A 21,414-nucleotide genomic window follows, 5' to 3' on the forward strand; every position below is an offset into this window, starting at 1 on the left:
CGAGCCCCGCCAGGCGCGGCATCGCTGCCGCCTCAGCGGCTCCCACTCACCCACCCGCCGCCCCCCGCTGCCGGGGTCCCGCCGTGTCCCGCGTTCCTCCTCGTGTCTCCCCTCGCGTCTCCCCTACGGGCGAGACAGGCGGTCTCCGCGGGCGCCTAAGCCGGCGCGGGGCCGCTCATTGGCGGCGGGGAGTGGACGGGCGGCCGCGCTCGTTGATGGTGTCAGCGCCCGGCGCCGCGGCCGCGGAAGGCCCCGCCGTGCGCGGGCTGGGCCGGGCCCGGTGCAGGAGTGACGGTGGGGGGGGTGTCTGGGGTGAGGGGGGGGGGGCGATCCCCGCGTTAGCCGTGTCCCTCGGACATGTCGCGCCTTCCGGCCCGGAGGCTTGTGGCGGCGGTGAGGGGCTGGCGCGGCTTCTCAGGTCAGAGACTCCCCCTTCCCTCACCACACGCCTTCACCTCACCTCACCGGCGCGGCGTGGCTGCCCCGGTCCCCGTGGGGTGGGGGGGTGGTTCTGGTAACCGACCGCCCGGGGCGGGCTGTGGGGCCGCTGCGGCGTGTCCCGTTCGGCTGAGGGGGCGCGGGCGGGCGGCTGGCTGAGGCGGCGGGGTCGTAGCCCTCGGTCACGGTTGGATCCGAGGGAAGAAGGGCTTGTTGTTTGAAAAATAAAGCAACGATGTGGAAAGCTCCTTGCTGTCTTGAAAATACTGCTTTATTTAATGCCCGTTGTGTTCTCCTGTCTCGTTGCAAGCTGACCTGTTTGTGTAGGCGGAGAGAAACAGTGACAACGCTCTCTTTTTAAACTGCGCAAAAAGCTGTAATTATATATTTCACTGTCCGGGTTTCCAGACTGTTACTCCAGGCAGTCATCCCGTAGTGAATGCTTTATGTTATGACTGTCAGTTGCCATGCATAAGCAATCTTCAATTAGTGGCTAGTCGTACTGGCTCCCACAGAAAGTCCACGGTCTATATGTTCTGCTATGTCTCTGAGTCTGGGCTCTGAAAGGCAGGCAGCTGGTTCGCTTGTGTTGTACTCGCTTACACTAGCGATGAGTTGATTGTCATTTGTTCTAAGAACCCAGCGCCATGCTCTGGCAGCATGAATTGATTTTGTAGTAGGCACATGGTAAGTGACACAAAAGAAAACCGGTTTCCAAAACATCAGCTGCTGGATGTTAGGAAACAGATTACCATGTCCTTCCATGTGTCCAGTTTGTATCTTGGCACAAGCAATTCGTCAGCTGCAAAAGGCTGTGACTAAAAGTTGCAAAGTTTGTAAAGTTTACGACAATGATATTTAATTTTAGCTTTTGTCTTACCGTGCACACCCCCAGCTCCCGAATGCACGCTTGTAATTCTCTTTAAAACTTGTCTGCTTTGGCTGCGTGGATGTGAAGAGGGATACATAACTGTATGCTTCTGAGGAACTGTTTTCAATTTGGGGCTAAGGCTACTCTCAAGTAAGTTAAATACATAAACGGGGACTCTTGTCTGTCTTTCATACAGAAAAGAACCCCTGCATTGCTGCATAAACCCGTGGTATTTTATGGCTTCTTTGTGGTGTTATTAGTAAAAAAAGAACTGGAAAGGCCTTGAAAACTGAGTAATTGTTCCATATGAGTGGTATTTTTGAAGATGTCGTCAAGAAAAGACGATATACAGGTGTTGCGCTTCAAGCCCTGGGGTGCTTGAGGGACGCGAGGGAGGGTAAGCACCAAGTGTAGAAATTGGAGTATGTGCACGCTGACATAGCTTTCTGGGTTTTTGTGCTGAATTGTCAGGTTTAGCATATGTTAATTTATTTCAGTCTGTTTTGTGAATATTTGATCGTTAGTTGAGTTGTGTGCACATTGTTTCATAAACTATTACGGTGCACAACAAATTGAAAAGTTAAGGAGGGGTATTTATGTCACGTAAGTGAAGCGAGTGCTACGAAGAGGCAGATGACTGGAGCATAATTCTGCAGTTTGCTAACTGGAAAGGTCTTTTACCTTGACATGGTGCATTTCTTTTCCTCTAGTTTGCAAGTCATGTGCTCTCCGAAGATTTTCCATCCAGCCTGCCCAGCAGAAGAAGATTCCAAACCGGTATTTGGGCCAGCCCAGCCCCTTCACACACCCACACCTTCTCAAACCAGGTTAGGTTCAGGCCCTGTATGAGCCAATCATTGCTATTCTTTCTTACCTCTGTTTTTCTGAGATGTCTAGGACAGAGTATTGATTTACTGCATCATACAGGTGTCCATGATTTTAGCTGTTTATGATTAACTTCTTTAGGCAGTAATTATATTTAGTAGTTAATTTCCTTGTCCGAGATGATACTGATTCCAAAAACAGGCTTCACGTGTTAGCATTTTACCTTTTTCTCATGGAGTGGTTGGTGTCACTGACTTCAGTACTGCAGCCCTTTCATGGCAGTGGAATCTTGGGAGCTCATTGTCCTTCAAATACAATACACTTTATATTAAGGAGGAGTCCTTTGTGCAAGCTGAACTGCTAGAATGCTTCATATCTAATGTCTTGTGGGTCACAAAATAAAGGTGTCATTCAGAAAAGGAGATCAGGGAGAGACTTGCTGAGTGTTGGACACCACTTGTCTAAAGAGCATGCCTCCTTCAGAAGAGTATTCAAGCTGTGAGAAAAAGAAGAAAAATAGACATGTGGCTATAAAGTTAGAAGGTAGTGATGAAAGAGAAGCTGAGGTTTTGCAGTTTAATGAGATTCATGAAAATGAGCATGTAGGTATGAGATGACCATGATTAAAAACTTTGAAGTAAAAATATATTCAAGATTATGTCCAGGAAACCAGATTCTGGTTCTGTGTTCTTTTCCATAGATGGGTATACAGAGAGAACAGATGAATGTGTAACCATGGACTTATATATTTAACTGTAGAATAATTCAGGTCAGAAGGGACCTCAGGATGTTACTAGGTCCACACGCTTCTCAAAGCTGAGCTAACTTCAATATTAGATCAGGTTACTCAGGGCACTGATTAACAGCTCACAGTAAATGAGGCTGACGCTTTAAAAGTACTCACAGCCGAAACACTGGAGATTAATCCTAGCTGCCCATAGTAATTTTCCATTTAATAAAGGAGTGGTGTTTTCCTTAAAATAATAGAACATTGTTTTATTGCAATTATTGTTTTAAAAAGCAAATGCCTTTAAGGCAAAGAGAATTTCCAGGCCTTGCAATCGGAAGACAAATGGGATTCCCATGTTCCACCCTACTGCAGTTTCTAAATTTCACCAGGCTGTTTGTGGTAGTTAGAAAGCTGACTGGAATGCAGCGAAGCATAGGAAATTTGCAGTATAATATTGCAGAAATGTGGGGTCAGATTGCATTTAAAGAGTTTCTGTGTTCTCTGTCATTTCTCAATCTACAGAGTAAAACAAATTTGGTGGTTTGGGTTTTTTCTTTACAAAAAAAGACTTTCACACCAAATAGGGGTTGGGGATGTATGGTGTTGAAAAGGTGTAAAGTTTGATGCAAATACAACATATGTGATTTTCTTAAACTCTCTTTTGTCAAGGAAAAACATTCTGGATAGAAATTCCCCCTCTCATCCCACCCATGCAAGAATCCACTTACAGTACAAGCCAAATTTCAATTTTTATTCTAGAATTATCATTGCCTAATACATTAAAGAGGAAGAAAAGATTATGAAAGTAGAAAGTTAACTGTATGAAAATGCAATCTATGCTAAAATAGGGTATTAGCCAAAGTAGTGATTAAGGCTTATGTATTAATTTAAATCATAGTTAAAGAGTCTCACATTTTTAAAAATACTTACTTGAGCTGTTGTTGGCTGTTCCTCCAACCTCAGTCTGATTTTGTTGAGTATCTTGATCGTTGTACTTCGTATCCTTCGTGACTGGAGCAGTTTAAAACACTTCCATCTAAGAGAGCATTTGTTTAGTTAGAGTCATTGGGAATATAGTATTTAGCTCTGGAAAAATCTGAATTGTTAATTATTGAGAAAAGCTACATCTGCCCTGGAGGAGATTCTTTCTCTTAATCGTGGCCTGGCTCCAGCTTGCAGTTCGTGGTTTATTTCTGCCTGGAATCTTGTGACTGGTTAGACTCTGCAACCTCTGTGTTTCTGCCTGATCTCCCAGTATCTGTAACACTCAATCTGCCCCTTATGGTTTAGAACTAGTTACTTTATAAGTTGACTTAGTGTGTATTTGAATAGACATTCTAGCTTTATCTGAGGAAATTAATGCTCAACCTCAGGAGGTAATCTTCTGTTCAATGTCCAGGTGCTATAAACCCCATCGGTTTTCAGCAGTCAAAGTCCAGTTTGCCTTGCCCCTTCCCCTGTTTTTATATGTCTTTCCAAAAACATCCATCTGTTTTGGGTGTTTGTCTAAATCTACCAGGTTTTGTGATTTCTGCTTTTGCACAGAAATACATAAGAGAAAATCAGATTTGTTAAAATAAATTTCTGTCTTTGCATGATGGAGGAGCAGACTGAGTGAGGATGTGAGGATGTGCTGTAGGGATGGAAGCTGAAGAGATGCATGAGAGCGCAATGGTAAGGCTAATGAGGGACCACAACGAAGCCATGCATATGAAAGGCATCAGAGAGTAGGCAGGAATCAGGCATGCAACTAGTAAAATATCATGACTGATATTGAATTTCTTGATCTGACTTGTTTTGTATTCATAGGAGAGGTAACCCCAGGATTGTCACAGGTGGAATACGCTCTTCGCCGACACAAACTGATGGCACTGATCCAGAAAGAAGCGCATGGCTGGGATGGATTGGACCACACAGTGATTCTGCTATCCAACCCCACGTACTACATGAGCAATGACATCCCCTACATTTTCCACCAGGACACTAACTTCCTCTACCTCTGTGGGTTCCAGGAGCCCGACAGCATCCTGGTGCTGCAGAGCATTCCTGGCAAAGCGCTGCCTTCCCACAGATCCATACTTTTTGTACCCCGGAGAGATCCAAGCCGGGAGCTGTGGGATGGGCCCAGATCAGGCACAGATGGGGCAATCGCTCTCACAGGAGTAGACGAAGCTTACACCATCGAGGAGTTCAGGCATTTGGTGGCCAAGCTGAAAGGTAACAAAAAATGGAGGGGGAATGGGATGAGATGTGATTTGCAGGGTCTGAATGGTACGGGTTTGGAAGGTGGTCTGTGACATCAACTCAAGACTATCATGAACTTGGGGAGGTGCGGGGTCTATGACAGTGTGACAAAGACAGTTGGGAGTTCTTGTTAGCTTCTTGAGGGTCACCAGTGGAAAAGTAGTTTTGAAAATAATAGTTTTTCCTCTTCTCTGAATTTCTTGTGTGCCCATGTGAACGCCAGTGTGCACATCTGTAAAATGTGAGGAACCGGATAAACAAGAGAGCATCACAAACCATGTTACCGTTTTAGTCATACCTTTTTGCTGACAGAACCAGAACCAGACGAAGCATAGGAAACTTAAAGGTATTTTATTCATAATAGACTTGGAAAGTGATCCACACAGGGAGGTTGTTAGTCCACTCACCTTTTTTAGATAGATGTTGACTTACTCTTGAAATACGAAAATTGCTGTCCTTTAGACATGGTGTTCTGCATCTAACATCACCAGGTAGCCTCAATACTTATAATCCGGAGTGAACTTAAAGGCATTATAAAATGAAGCTGGAGGCTTCCGACAGTATAAAAAAGGCAAGCGTTTGGGGGATTACACAAATAAATAGAGTGAATTCTGGAGTCTTAAATCACATCTTGGATTCTAGTTATTTTGTTTCAAAAAAGGATATATTGGAAGTAGAGAAGTCACAGAAAGGGCAACAAGAATGGTTAAAAGCATGGAGTGTGTGTGAGATACATGCTGGACAAACCTGCTCGGTTTGAACAGCAGAAAACAGAAGGTAAGGTATGAGAGATGTGCATGATTATAGAAAGTATAGAGACGATGAGTAGGAATGATTAGTTGCTATTTTTCATAATTTACAAACAAAGGGAACACTGAATGAAATGATCACATGGCAGGTTTTGACACCTTTTAAGTTTTAAATTGTAGATCATTCATGGAAGGTTCGGAATGTCAAAAGTATAAATGGATTCAAAAGTTTTTAGTTCTGTGGGGCAGAGATCCATGAAAAGCAGTTAATCAGTGTTACAAAGATGCAGCCTTGAAATGAAGAAACCGGAAGTGGGGAGGATGTGCTAAGGAATATACTCTTTCATAAATGCCCAGTTTCTTAGAGACTTTTTGTTAGCACCTGCTAATGGCTACTGCCACCAAAGGAGGAGGGCCTAGGTGGACCTTAGCTGTGACTCAGCATGGCTTTTCTACTCATTCCCATTTAAAATCCTCCTGTGGGGAGAATGTGGGTGCTAACTCTGATGTTCTAAATAAATTTCCACATGGGTAAATAAGTTTGTCCTCAGTAAGTCATCTTCTCTGAATGGCTGAAATAAGCAGTTGTTCCCCAAAGATGTTCTGAAGCGTAGATGATAATGACCCTGATTCCATGCGATGGGTAAGAGGTAAATTGCCTTACAGCATTGGGGGGACAGGCTAAATGAGAGAATGATTCAGAACATGCACGACTGCAGTGCAATGACTACTTAGCTTACACAAGTGCAACTTTGATATGCAAACTGTGAATGGATCTGTGCAAGGTACATATTTTCAGTGATGATCGTAAAACCTAATATTGGCATAGAAGTGGGGATTTGTCAAATCTACATGCTGTGAATTGGTAATCTTCCAGATTTTGAAGAGACTACTAGTATCCTGTGACAGTGAAAGTGTCTATATGGTCTGTAAATACAGATTCAGAGGAAATTAATTTCTCAAATATAGCAACAGGTCTAGTTTAGGAGGAGTGAGTTTGTTCAGTATGGGGAGGACATTTCTACATTTATTTTCATCTGTGTCAGCTTTTGTTTTGTATTCTAGGTGAGTCAAACATTGTTTGGTATGACTTGACGAAACCAGTGCATACGGAGCTGCACTCTGACTACATGCAGTCCCTGGCTGAGATAAAAGCTTGGAACAAAAACCACATCCAGGGCATCCGACATCTCGTGCAAAACCTTCGGCTGATCAAATCTCCTGCAGAGATTGAAAGGATGAAGATAGCTGGACGGGTGACAGCAGAGGTATGGGTTCGTGCGCTCTCTAGATGAACCAGTGCATTCCTTTAAAGAAGAAAGGGGAGAGGGCTGTTGATGGGGTGACATGTGTTGGAAGGATGGCTTTGGTCTAATCTGCTACTGAACTGCTGTGTCTCAACTGTTGGCTGGGCTCGGCTCCCTCCACTTGACAAGGAGAAACAGGAAGACTGCTTGGACTACCAGCTTCTCTCAATTAGTGTACCTTGAGCAAAGACAAGCCAGCAGATGTTAAACTTTGTTTAAAATCAATACCTATTCAGGAACAGGGGTAGCCTCTTCACTCTTTTCTCAGCCTTCCCCATGCCATTCTCTTCCCCATTTATCCTGTTGTTTTTGAGAAAACAGGATTTTTGTGAACACGTTGCCTGTGTATGTCTCCATTTTCCCCCTTCTCCCTCAAATACCTTTTGAACTCATTGGCCAATTTTAAACTAATCTGACAGATGACTTCAAATGCAATTATGTTTTTGTAAATATTATTAAAATAGAGAGCCAAGTAGAAAAGAGAGGCACAGCTTGTCCTTCTCTGAAGGAAAAGCTACCTCTGGTTCCTGTGTTCTGGGGCAGCTGATTTTAGGCCTTCCTCAAAAGACAGCAAGTGAAAAAAAGAACTTCTTTCAAGTTCAGGCTCCTTTGCTAACTGAAAGGCCCTTCTTTTTCATAGGCTTTCATAGAGACAATGTTTGCCAGCAAATCCCCAGTGGATGAAGCCTTTCTGTATGCAAAGGTGAGTACTTTGTGGGTGGAGGTGAGATAGAAGGTCTGGATGTTGGTTATCCTTCCACGAAACTAGAAATGTCAGATCTCTCTATAATGTAGGCTTCCTGCTGTAGCACATTCCTCCTTCAGCCAGTTCTTGTGGTTCCTAGGACGTGCAGAAAAGTCAGTGTGAGGAATTCCTCAGCTGTACTTCCTGTACCCTTATTGAGGGAATGTAGTGGTTGTCTTAAGTTTATCTGCTATTGATGTCTTTTTCTATTGTATTTAAATACAAAACCTGCTAAACCATCAGAGATATAGTTATTATCTTATTCAATAATACAGTTTTATTGTACAGAATTTAAGTAGTTATAACAGCTATTTGTAAAGCCTGCTTCTCTTGACTGTAGCCTCTTACTATATCAGATTACCACAGCTATCTTGAAGCAGTGTAGACACATCTCAGTTACAAAATAAGCACTAATTGGCCTCTGCATTTGGTAAGGAATTTCGTAAGGAATTGCAGTGAGATGTCTGTTTGAGAAACATCAGCAGGATTTGACCCTGTATTACAACATAGATGGGCCTGTGCTGACATGGCACTGAGCAGCGGTACTAACTTGTAGAGAAAATTATTTTAATTAAAGTATATTTTACAGATCAACTTTTCACTCCAGATCAGGATTGTAAAACCTACTTTACTACACGTAGGCATCCTGGAGTGTTCTGTCCCATGTGGTTTTGGTAATTATAGAAAAGACAGGTTGTTAATATATTGAGGATATAGAGGATCTTCACAGATGTAAGTTTATTCATTTCCATGCTTTCATCAGCTTCGTCACTCAAGAAAGATAAAGATCTTGAGGCTTATGGTGCCTTTTTTTTGTCCCCTCGGACATCAAGGTAGTCCATGCTTTCAAACCTTCTTAGTTCAACAGAGTCATGAAAATAGATACTGCTGTAAATATGCTGGTACTTTGTAATTTTAAAAGACAACAGCAAAACACAACTGTTGTCATGCTGACATTTAGGATCTTTGAAAATTTGCAAAGTTGTATGGCAACTAAAAGCATTACTTTATAAAAGAACAAATCCTCACCTTTATGGTGATTTATGACAATGTAATGAATGTTTGATACAGTATTGAACAGCTTGCACCAGAATGAGCTTCCCTGAGACCAGATGCAGACTTAAAACGCTATCTTGAAAAGTGGGTAGTTCTGTATCTTTTTTTCCTCCAGTGTTCTTGGAAAAACCTTCAAGGCTGCTTTCATTTAGTGAGCTCACTTTCCAGTTTCACTTTGTACAAATTAAGAAAACAGTTGCAGGACATGAATTATAATAGCCCCAGGGCAGTTAATCACCTGAATCAGTGCTAACAGCCTCCTCCTTTCTGAATTGGTATTCCAGTTTGAATTTGAGTGCCGGGCTCGTGGTGCTGACATCTTGGCCTACCCTCCTGTTGTTGCTGGTGGCAATAGATCAAACACTTTGCACTATGTGAAGAACAATCAGCTCATCAAGGTAAACGATACGATGTCCAGTAACTTACAGTGCAGCGCCGTGACACACTGTACCCATATGTGCCCTGTAGCTGCTCTCTGTTTTGACTGAACAGATCAAAACACTTAAATACATATTTTCAAGTGAGCAGGGGAAAGGAATCCTGCCCTGGTTAGTTTTACTGTCAGTGACAGGTTAACTTCACTCCATCTAGTCTCTTTCTCTCCTGTCTGCAGTATTTTCTGAACAGTGGAAGGACTTGCAAACAAGCTTGGAAATAACTTCATTTAGCAAGCATATCTGCTCCCACACCGTGTTCAGCAGTGTGCAGTGCTGGGTGGATTGCTAACCTCACAAAAGAGAGGGACCACTGCAGCAGGCAGAGTGAAGGCTCTGGGGAGGTCTTCTACTGTCACTTGCATTGCTTGGCCTTGCTTTGCAACATAAGGTGCAATAGTGCATTCCTCCTCTGGCGAGGAGGCTGAAAAGCATTTCGGATTCTGTGTAGGCTAGCAAAGCAGGGAAGGGGAACAAGGAGGGAAAGGATCAGCGTTAAATGTTGAGAGGTGGATTAGATGGCTGTAGGTAAATGAATGTCCTATTTTGAAGATCCACATTATTGAATCGAACCCGCTCCAGCTTTTGTGACAATACACCTTTAGATTCAGATGAGTATTTTAAGGAGCAGTTATTCCCCCACTGCTCTACTCATGATTCACTTTTCAGAGGAGCATATTTTTTCTCTGTCTTAATGCAGGAAGAAACTTTTCCACTAGCATTGTTTGTTCTTGAAGCTGGCATGCTAGCAGACCTTGAAATGATCTGCAGAGACAGACATACAAAAGATATGACAGGCTGCTTTTGGCAGAAAGAAGCCTCCTTTGTTGTACTGTCATCTAAGGTCAGGCGTGCTCATGTAATTCCAGTTGCTTCTGATAAAGTTGTTCAGTTAAATGACTGTCACTTGTTTTTTTCAAAACTCTTAAGTAGGAGGTTAAACTCATAAACTTGACTCTTTCTTTTCCTTTGTGTGCTACTTCCTACAGATCTTGTTGCCAAATAGGCTAACAGAGTGTCTAATTTGAAAGGTATCTGAAGGCTGCTTATGGTCACATGTGGACTTCATTCAGTCCACCACTTGGTGGTCTCAGCTTTAAAGAAAGAGGACACGATGCACGACATAAGGCACTTACTGGGCAACAAACCACAGGCAGAATTCCCTTAGTCAATAAATTGCTACTTAGCTTGTTTAATTGCTTGGAAGAGGGCAGGTGCTATAATTTCATATTTTACTTAAAGAATTGAATCAGCTATTCTGAAGAAGCTAAAAATACAATTTAAATAGATAGTTAATGGCCTGTCTATTCAGTGGTATAGTGAGGTCTGAGTTTATCTGCTGTGTAAGTGTTTGTGGCACTTAACTGTACACAATGATAGTAGCTAGCACTGGAAGTAGTGCTAGCAGTGAAATTCTGCTTCTTTTTTCCCTTAAAGTGCTAGAATTATTCTTTGTCATGCCACATCATGGCTGCTGGCACAGTCACGGATCTGTGGAGTGAATATCTGTAAAAGGCCTTGGATTACATGTGGTGTAAGAGAATTTAATCCAAACTTTTTACAGATCTCACTGCTCTGTTTGTTGTTAGCCTCTTTAAGGAGGAAAAGCACGGCAGTGGTTTTGTTCCTGGCCCTTTGTCTTTTTTTGTCGGGGTTTTTGGAAGATGTGTGGTCAGTGATTTAACTGATATGAAACAGTTTTGCTGAAGCTAATTGGAGGTTCACATCTCCAAAAGTTTTTTCTTCCATCACCAGATAGATTCAGAAGTATGTCTTAGAGCAGTCAAGGAAGACCCGGAAGAGAACAGGGAAGATAGTACAAGCTGTTCAATAGTGCATTTACAGTAATGATACACTGTCAGAGAAATGATTTTGCTGGGTCCTCCTACCTTGTGACAAGGCTAAATCTTTAGCTGTTAGTGGTCTTGTGGGTAGCTCAGAAATCTATGTTTTTGTTGCAAAACCCTTCTGTCTCAGTCACTAGCAGAGAACTTCTAGTGAAAGGAGTCACTGGTGTAATCTGCTGGAGTAAGCGATCCAGGTGTGAATGGGACTGGTGTCTCAGAGCACAGAATAGTTCAAGGAAAATATGTTTTTACTCCAAAGTGTTTGAAAATCAGCATGTTAAGAGTTCAGGCTGAAGATAAGCATAACAGTCAGAGACTACCTTGCAGTGAAACAATCCAGCTGGAATAGCCTATTTATAAACAGCAGCACCTGGGGTGTTGTTCTGCAAAAGGAACTCACATCTCTGCAGCTGCTTTGCAAAAATAAAGACATAATCTCCTCTCCCACTCTCAGACAGAAAAATCAATTCAGTTAATAGCTGGACTGACCTACAGGGCATTTTTTCCTGTTATTCTCCAGGATGGTGAACTGGTCTTGCTAGATGGTGGATGTGAGTTTTCCTGCTATGTAAGTGACATCACACGCACCTGGCCTGTCAATGGAAGGTATGCTGCGATAAGGCTGTTTTGAAGAACTCTGAGAAGCTCTTAGATAATTGATGGATTGAGTGTATGTGTGTTTAATCTCTGTGTGAGTAGTTTTAATGTGTCCCATTCTGTGGTTCTTCAGAGTAATCAAATTATATAAACTAATCTTTCAGCATGAGAAGCTGTATTCCCCACTGCCTCATTAATTACTGGATGAATATGTGTGATTACTGCTATTTTCAGCTATTACAGCATGCTTAAAGTGCAGAGAGGGCTTTTGTGCATTCAGCTGTGGCTGACTCTGGTTGTATGTAAGAAAACAGGAGTTTAGTTGACCTGTACATGGCTCTGTCAGTTGTGAATTTGCTGGTGTGATGTCCCTGTGGTTGTGTGTTTGATTCCTGGATGTTTTGGCTCAAGTGCGTTCTTTCTCCTGCGGTAGCTTTGCCTTGCTTTGCTTTGGGGTTAGGTTGTCAGCTGAGAAACCCTGCCTCTACCCAGTGCATTGAAGGGCATTTTGCAGTGATGCCTTGTCTGGCATTTCATGTAAGGAGCCAGTTGCATTCCTTTCTGACTTTCCCTTCTCCAACATAGAACTGAATCTATCCCCAAAATAGGTTCTGAGGAGAGGTTAAATTGTGAGAAATGTCCTTTGTTCTTTTTCTCAATGGTTTTCAGGTTCACCAAACCCCAAGCAGAACTATACCAGGCTGTCCTGGATATCCAGAAGTCCTGCCTGAGCCTCTGCTCCCCAGGCATGAGCCTAGAAAATATCTACAGCCTCATGCTGAGCCTTATTGGACAGAAACTGAAAGAGTTGGGGATCCTGAAGAACAGCATCACTGAGAGCCACTTCTTCAAGGTACCTGAAGTTTTTTTACTACAGCTTCCCTCTACTAGGCTTGACTGTTTTCTCCTTGGATTATGTTAGTGGCTTTAGTTTGGCTCAGGAATGTGCTTTTGAGATGTATCTTCTAATTGTCACCACACACTGTGCTTTAATTCCTGTTGTGGGCTGGTCTCAGCCCAGGACCTGATTTTTCTCAGATAAGGCTGAACTTGAAGATGCGTTTAACCATTCAGCACGCGATTTCGTCTGAAGTAACCCCCCAGTCTTACACGCACAGTGTGAACATTTGTTCCTCGGCACTTGCTATTACACTCTGCAGATCCATTGCCATTGGTCTGCGCTACTTGTTAGTGTAGATGCACCTTTAGAGTACAGACAGTCTGAAGGGACCTTATAGAGACAGTGGCACTAACACAAAATTCTGGGTCCAGGGCTGGCTGCTGGCAATTAGTCATAGTTTTCTGATCTGTTTAACATAGCATAAATCTGCAGTGCCACCAAAACGTGCAGCCCATTCTTCTCAGTCATTCCACCTGCTGCCTCTTCTGCACCATTTTGTGTCAGTATTGGGATTCACAGAGCTACCTGGTGAATAAGACCAGGAAACTGGTCTGCCTTAGAGCTGAACCTGCAGATCAAATAGGATTGGTTTGCAGTTAGAGAAGTTTATCCGGTCCCACTCACTGCAAACCTGCATGATTGCTGATGCCAATACAAGAAAGATGGTGGAACCAAGGGAGGGAACTACCTCTTTGGCAGCAGGACAGATTTCTGCCAGGTTTAATTGTCCTATAGCGTCAGTGCAACAACAGCACAAGTTCTTGCCTGAGAATGGAGGCTATCATGCCGGTTTCTCTCGGCAGGCGGCAGCACAGCCAGACGAGAGCAGCGTCAGCAGCTCACTCCCCAGTGAATGTGAGGAGCATGGGGCAGAGGAAGAATTAGCTCTTTGCTGCCTGCTGTCAGGGAGCTCCTCTCTGGAGGGAGGGTGATTAGGAGGGGGTGTGGGTGAGGCAGTGTCTGTGACCTGTAGAGGTGGATTAGAATCCTGCTGTAGCTACTGAGTGAAATCAGCACAGCGTTTGCTCTGTTGTGCATAGGAGTTGTCTTTGCCACATCACGTAGCAGCTGTGTCAGCTGCTGCTGGTTGTCTGGGTCTGCTGATGGGAGCAATGCAGGGCTTGGATGTGTAAGAGATGGAAAGGGTTAGGGTAGCAAAGCTCAGTGAGCTGAAAACTGAAGTCTTGCCTGACATGCTGAGGTGGTGATGGGCTTGGGCTGTTCTTTTCAGTGAGGTGGAAAGGCAGTGGGCAATATGCTCATAACAGGCACATGGTACTGGTGGGTTTTGAGGGCCATCCAGTTCTGGTAAGTGGAAGGCAGCCCCTGGTGACCTAGTCGTGGCAGTAAGGTTGGTAGTTAAGCACATAACTGTTCTCCCCATGTTTTGTATTAGAACAGGTTAAGCTGTGTTTAACTGCCTCCGTGACACTTGTTTTGTTTTCTGCTAGGCTGTTCGAAAGTACTGCCCACATCATGTGGGCCATTACTTGGGCATGGATGTTCATGATACCCCAGATGTATCCCGATCTCTCCCACTCCAGCCAGGCATGGTGATAACCATTGAACCAGGTAAAAAGTGATGCAGTCAGTGGTGGACAAAAACATGCCAACACTGAGGATAACAGTATTGCTTTGAGTAGTTAGTTGATCCCTCAGACCGAAGCATTCAGGTCCTTTCTGGTGAAATTGAAAATGATTGCAGTATTAGAAAACCTTATTTCCCGCCCAAGCACAGCCAAGGTAACAAATTATGGGAGTAAACTCTCAAAAAATATCTGTGCAGCAGAAGGCAGAGTGTTATAGACCTCAGACTGCTGCTGTTTGACCCACAGCAGTGCAGGTCAATTGCAGTGCAGAGAAGCAGGCTAAATTCACTTGTGCTGTGTTTTGTGTTACTGTGACTAAACTACTACCAGTCACTGGTAGTGTAAGTCTCAAGCATTGCAGTCTGCAATTACAGGCATTCACAGCTTTGCAAATTAGGCATTTCACCATGAATCTTTCTTTCTGCTTGTCACTGGATTTGGAGTATCAGCTGGAAACTGATACTTAATGCTTGGCTCTTCTCTCTCTATTCAGAACATTGTTAAAATCATCATTGTGAACATAGCATGGAGAGCAAGAAGTGCAGAAAGGCCAGCTGTAATTGTGGAGGTTTTTATTAACATGCTAGTGTCTTTAGGCACTAAGGGACACTTTCCTTTCTTAGCCCACCAGCTGCCATGGGTGAGGGGAAAGAGTAGCTTTCCTTGTTAAAAAATTTCGGGATCAAACTCATGTTATTGCTAAAAATCCAACCCTGCTCTCACGGTGGTGCAGTAAGGGAAATGTGTTGTTCTGGACTGTTGTATGTTTTAATTCCCTTCCTTCTTTCAGGCATTTATATCCCTGAGGACGATGTGAGTGCGCCAGAGAGGTTTCGTGGCATTGGTGTGCGCATTGAGGATGATGTTGTGATAACAGAGGATGCGCCTCTCATCTTGTCTGCTGACTGTCCCAAGGAGATCTACCACATCGAGCAGATCTGTGGCCGCAGCTCATGATGCCCCTTCTCTGCCTCTTGCATCCTCCTCGGGAGACGCAGCCCTCCAGTGATGCATGCGATCCCTGTAGCTGGCTGTAGTTGTCAAGTGATGGAGGGTGTGGACAATTGATGGCTGTTTCCAAGACTGGGGCTGGGAAGTGGAATGCAAAAGTCTTGGGTACTGAGGAATGAAAAAGCAAAGTAACCTTTTCTGTGTGCATTTTCCTTCTGATTTGATTAGTGCTGGTGTTGAGCTGTTGTAGGACATGGGGGTGGATTCATCCATCTGCTGTGTGGATCCATCTGTCGTGGTGCCCTTGGAGGGATGAATTTTGTCAGGGCCACCAGCAGGGCTTCTGCCTGGTCCCTCTCCAGATGCATAGGTACAACTGCTAAGACCAAGGTCCCATTTTTTCCCCTTTAGCAGTAGTTTCACAACAGTCAAATTTTGAGGAATGAAGCTCTGTAAATGCTGTTTTGGGGGAATAAAAGTGTGTCAGACAGCTTTGATTTTTACAGAGCCCTGGAAGGAGGGGTTTTGGTAGTCAGGAAGATGGGTTTGGTTGGGAGGTAGTTATAACTGAAGCCTGTGGAGAACGCTTTTAGTATTTTAAGGATAAGGATGTGTTTGGGCCTTGTTCAGACCTATGCAAAATAGGCCAGCAGCAGGGAAAATCATCTCATCTGGTCTTTCAGCTTACTTGAATGTATGGTAATTTCAGAAAGGACAGTTAGGGCTCAGGAGGTTGAACACACCCATTCTTGCCGTCTTCCACATTCCCTTCTTTTTGTCCCAAATGTCCATTCCAGTTCTGAGCCCACTTCTACCCTGGGAAGCAGGGCTGTGTTGGCTGTGCTGGACTCCACTGCTGGTTGTCACCTAGATGTGAGGTGTCCTGCTTCTGGGACAGTCACAGCACCTTTCTGGTTTATGCTGTAAGTGCCAGCAACTTCAGCAGTGTATTTTTGAAGTCTGCCATGTGGCGAGTCTCAAGTCATTATACAGCTTTTATACGAAATTTAAAGTAATTATCCTTTTCAAAACTGTGAGGGCACTATCACAGCTGCCTTTTGGGTTTTGCCAAGTGCAGTCAGTAACTAATGCTCTGTGATAGTATTTTTGAGGCAGCTGCAAATGTGATTGGGGGCTAGGAGGGATGAGGAGTAGAGAGAAGAGTTGTCTTCGCTCAACATCAGCCTACCCCCCAGGCCATTGTATGCAGTAGTAAAAACACCTACTAGAGGCAAACGTGGCATCTGTGTTTACTGGAAATATTTTGACAATCAGCTATTTAATGTGTCTGAAAAGTGCCTCTCATCATTTCATCTCCTTTTATTTATGCTTGCTGTTGCATCACATCATCTTACATCCTTTCTGATGGTAGCTTTCAGTATTTTTCAACTGTTATTCTCAATTTTCTTTCTTGTTCTCTTCTGTTCTCTTCCTATATTGTCTATTTTTGACCCACTATAACGTCACTGCTTCCTAATCCATTTTGCTTTCTAATCGATATCACTGCCTCTTCCCTGGTTTGCCCTAATTCCCCCCAGTGGACGTAGTCAGAATCATGTGGGGGAGGAGGTCAGGCTTCCTGAGTTGAACCTCTGGCTCTGTTGCTGTGTAACCTTTAGCAAAATCTGCTTTTTTTTTCCCCCTTCCTTTTTTTTTTTTTTCTTTTCTGTGTTTCATTTCACTTAGTGAAGGCTAAATGTGCAGTGTCTTGCATCTCTCATTGCTTTTAATGGGAGCTGGGTGCATGCACTGGGGTTTGAATTTGGCACTTGAAAGGCAGCCGAGACATGCCATAATTTTATTGTCTAAACATGACAAAAAGTAAATCCTTTTACAGAGTTTAGTGTATCGAGTTTCACCTGTTTAAGAGAATCTGTTCATCTCTAATGGGAGCCTTTCTTAGATAATCATGTGTTACAGTTGAATTGTTAGAAGGAAGGCCTTTTACGTGTGGACAAAGAACTGATGAATACTTTTGGTGTTCTGATCTGTAACACATGTGTTGTTCCAATTACACCTGTTAGAGCCATGTCAACTGGGACAAATCTTAGATTTTGGAACTATGTAAGCAGCCTAAAATAACATTAACCCGAGAGCTACATGTGTGTGCTGATCTGCACATCTGCCCATGTACCTAATGGAGTTAATGATTGTACTTAGTGTAAATAAGCTTTTGAAATACATATAAAAAACTTATTTTTAAAATAAAACAATTTGTAGAAAGTAATTTCTTGGGCCATCGAGTTGCATGGCTGTTGAATAGATATAAGCACCTCCAGAAAGAGCATTATTTTTCAGGGACATTTATGAATTACCTGTAACCTATCTTGGACTTGAAATAACATTGCCAAATGTAGGCACACACTAATTCCTCCTCCTCTCAGGAAAATCCTGCAACTTGCAAACACCAATAGATCTTAAGAATGTTGCGGATGAATGTTTCTGTCAGTGAAGAAGTGCTTGTGACTCTGCTGAGCGGGGAGCAATGGATCTGTTAGGGCTGCTGTGGTCCACCATGCTAAGTGTGTCTGATTTAGGCTGTGCATTGCTCCATATGCTGTAATTCTTCCACAGTGTTCCACTGTTTCTTCAGCATAAACTGCTGCTAATGTTTGGAATCTGTTGTTCCATGTAAAGAAAAGTGCATTTTGCAGAATGTATTAAATTTGAGTCTTATCAACCTAAATTTTTGAAGGCCTTTTCTGGCTTGTTGCAGAGGTGGATAGTCAAGTATCATCTGGGACCTACACACATGCTGCAATGTCCCTTGAATACAACCAAATCCATGAAGATTTTACATGACCTTCGTTGAGAAACTCTAAAGAATCCCGTCTCTGGCTGCACATTCCCGTGGCTTACCTCCCCAGTCACCAGTCCCATCCTGCCAGATTTACGGTCTGTCTCTGCCACGGAGGAGGTTCCTCACTCCAACCACTTGGGTGCAGGAGCAGCTCTCGGTGGCTGCGCAAGTTGCCAGCTGCCTGATGAAGGCATCGGGTGGGATGACTGGAAGTGAAAGAGAAATTGAGGTATATGCAAGTTAACTTGGGGAGAGATTTCATTCCAACGATGGCACAGGTCTTAAGGGCATCAGAGTATGAGAGAAAATTTTCAAATGAGAGCTGCCCGTTCCTGTGGAGAAGTTGCTTTGCTTTCAGAGGAAGCCCAGGAGGCTTTTCTTGGCTTTCCCATTTCACCTTCTACCAGGGGCCTGCTTTGCCTTGCAGAGAACTAGTTGGTAGGAGAGTCCTGTTGTTAAAGTACAGTCTGAGCAGAGGTGCTAATTTGCAGATATGCTTCTGTCATCAAAGTGGAAAGAAATTTGGCATTTAACACAATTTGGCATTCTATCTCTGTTATCTGTGAAAAATACAGTATGTCTTTCCTAAAATTGCGTTTGTTATTTTGCAAAAGAACCTGATGCCGTAGGAAGACGCAAACTGAGGGAGCACGTAGAAGAGAATGGAGATGGAGGGTTTTGGGAATGTGGGAATGTACAGTGCAATAGAGAAGATTCAGAAGGGTGTCATTTGGAGCTGTGGGGATGCGTGCAGGTGGATGTGAGAGCAAGGAGGGAAGAACAGGGTATGAAATGGCTATTCAGTATGTTGTCAGAGTGGTGCAATAGCTCTAGGAAACTGGTTATGCTAACCAGGAGACCCTGATTGATTTGTCCTGTTCAGGATGGGGGAACAGAGGAGTTGGATTGTATTGATGAACTTGGTCTTAACAGTTAGTTTAATTATTTCCTTTAAAAATCAATAGAACTATCATATGAGAAAGTTTTCTGCAGTTTCATGTTATTGATCATGTGTCATATTTTAAATAATGTGAAGGGGAAAAAGTACATTTCTAGGCAAAATCTTCATTATGATGGAGGGAGCAAGGCTGAGTTTACGTGCTCTTATACTACCCAAATTGCTGCTATGGAAATTTAGTAATTACTCCCAGGAGAATTACCATAAAGCAAAAAGAGTTAGGGTTAAACTTAGAAAAAAATCTATATGAGATAAATGACAAAAATGCCTTAATGATGATGAGATGCTTAATACTTTGTGTAATTGGATAACGAAACTCTGCACTGCAATAAATTGACATTTTTTGATTTCTTTTAAACTGAGTTGTCTAGGACCCTATATAGGCATCTCTTCATTAGTATGCAGACCTAAACTGCATTTAAGTTTATAATTTTCTGAGATCATTACAGCATCGCTGTTATATGTGCTCCCTACATGCACGCTCAGCCTCTACTTGATTAAAAATCATCATTTGGACACTTTCAAAATGCTGGCTCTAGGAGTGGATCTGACTTACACAATTTATTATATTTCAGAGGTGTAACAATAACTTACATTTTAAAGCAGAATTTATAATCAAAATGGATAGTGAGGCACGGTGGGCTCAATGGCGCTCAATTTCCCCCCTCAGCTCCTTTCACCTTCTTGCAGTTTGTCTTGCTGTCTTAACGGGCTGCCAGCTCTGAGCCTTCCTCGCCAGCAGCAAGCGGAGCAATGAACTCCTATGTGCTGGGACAAGTTGTGCCTCAGCCCACCCGGTTGTTTCTCTGAAGCACCACCTGATATTTGGCTAACCAAAACCAGACTCTTCAGAAGACGGGCAGAAAGGGAAGAATTGGCAGGTCCTCCATGTGCATTACCTTCTCTTGCTGACTCATACCACGTATGCCTTTTTAACTACCATGACAGAGTTATCCATTAACAATGGTAAAGAAAAAAATAATTCCTGTCTGGGTAAGCCTGATGACTAGATCTTTGAGCCAAGAAAAATTTAACAAGAAAGCTGGTTGTAGACCCACGAGTAAGAATGGCTACCGTAGGATTCAGTATGTTCCTTCTCCTTGGATGATGGGGAAACAAGTAGCACTGCAGGAGCAATGTGCAGTCTTGGTTTGGAAGCTTCTTGGGAATGCTGGTCTCAGACATGCTGTGGTGGGCCAGAACTGACAGCGGTTGAAGCTCTGTGTTGGTTTTCTCAAGACCATGAAGAGCCTGTGGCTTTTTAAAGGAATTTCTTTTTTTCATGATTTGGGCAGAATATCATGGCAGCAGAAGGTGGGAACACTCAGCTTGTCGTTCAGTGATCAACTAGAAGTTGGCAGTCCAGCAAAAACTGGTTGAAATGCAATTCTTTCCAGGGAAATAGGCTCACTGCGGGATTTTTTTTGTCAGTAAATTGGGCCAATAGGAACAATATTGTGTGAGGAGGAGGGAGGCTCAGCTTCTTTTTATTCCTAGGCAGAACAAGGCTTCTGCCTCTATCTCCTTTTGAGAGATTAATGCAAAATGGGATTGGCCACTGACCCAAGTTAAGATTAAGCAGTCTGACTCTTGTCCCAGGAAATAGTTAGCAGATGTCAGGTAACTTCTCATGTGACTCTTTTACTCAGAAAGGCAATGCTTTAAGTTTGGGGATAATGTACTTTGTTTTTTCTAGTCTAATGAGCACACAAAGGGCAACATGTAATATCAGTTTTGCCTCTGGGAGCTACAAGCAATACCTCTGTAATTAATGGTATTGCATCTCGGTCGTGGACATGTTTGCCGGCATTGTGGTCGTTCAGAGAAAGGGCAGCTGTTAATGGTACAGAAGGGGTGGGGGTGTCAGCTTTCTCAGCGCGGGTCTCTTACCAGGCTACAGAAGCAGGCAAATGATACTGCCTACGAACGCCCTTCCGTGCCCCCTTTTGGCAGGCCGATCGTTTCTATGTAGTGGCCTCTGTGAAGTTTGTCATTTGTGTTGGCATTTCTGTGCTGTTGTCCTAACGCGCCATCAGGATCCCCTTTTGATCTGGTAACCGCTTAACATTTTTAACATCGCTTCTTGGATGGACAAGGTTTGGTGTGGCACCAGGGATTAGGAGAGTTACGCTCCCTCAGCCCAGTTGCACGTGTCTTCTCCTTCTCAGAGGGGCAGAGAGACGCGGCCCTACCGACAGCTCGGGAATCTCCGGTCCTGGCATCCCCACGCAGCTGCCCCTGTCACGGAGGCCGTAAATCTCCAACTGTCCTTCTGAGTGTTCCCACTCCGGACTTGCAGAGGTACCAGCCTGCAGCCGAAGGAGCCGTAGCCTCCGGCGTGCTCATTGCACTGACCTCTTACTTGCTGTCAG

At 43.6% G+C, this 21,414-nt stretch overlaps 1 protein-coding gene across 2 annotated transcripts; it reads left to right on the forward strand.

Annotated features, from left to right (window-relative positions):
- The first annotated feature begins 171 nt into the window (after nucleotides 1-171).
- On the forward strand, nucleotides 172-19,669 carry XPNPEP3 (X-prolyl aminopeptidase 3). 2 transcript variants are annotated; one of them, XM_049822018.1, is made up of 10 exons: nucleotides 180-418; nucleotides 2,020-2,136; nucleotides 4,674-5,081; nucleotides 6,923-7,125; nucleotides 7,805-7,867; nucleotides 9,250-9,363; nucleotides 11,767-11,852; nucleotides 12,513-12,696; nucleotides 14,196-14,316; nucleotides 15,124-19,669. In XM_049822018.1, exons 1-10 carry the CDS (start codon nucleotides 358-360, stop codon nucleotides 15,288-15,290), a joined length of 1,524 nt encoding a protein of 507 aa, XP_049677975.1. In that variant the 5' UTR covers nucleotides 180-357; the 3' UTR covers nucleotides 15,291-19,669. The 2 variants fall into 2 exon arrangements, with proteins under 2 accessions (XP_049677976.1, XP_049677975.1); XM_049822019.1 differs by lacking the exon at nucleotides 14,196-14,316 and having other exon boundaries at nucleotides 172-418; nucleotides 15,124-15,265.
- Nucleotides 19,670-21,414: the final 1,745 nt, after the last annotated feature.

The sequence above is a fragment of the Accipiter gentilis genome, chromosome 18, assembly GCF_929443795.1.
Source record: "Accipiter gentilis chromosome 18, bAccGen1.1, whole genome shotgun sequence".
NCBI classification, from domain to species: Eukaryota; Metazoa; Chordata; class Aves; order Accipitriformes; family Accipitridae; genus Astur; species Astur gentilis.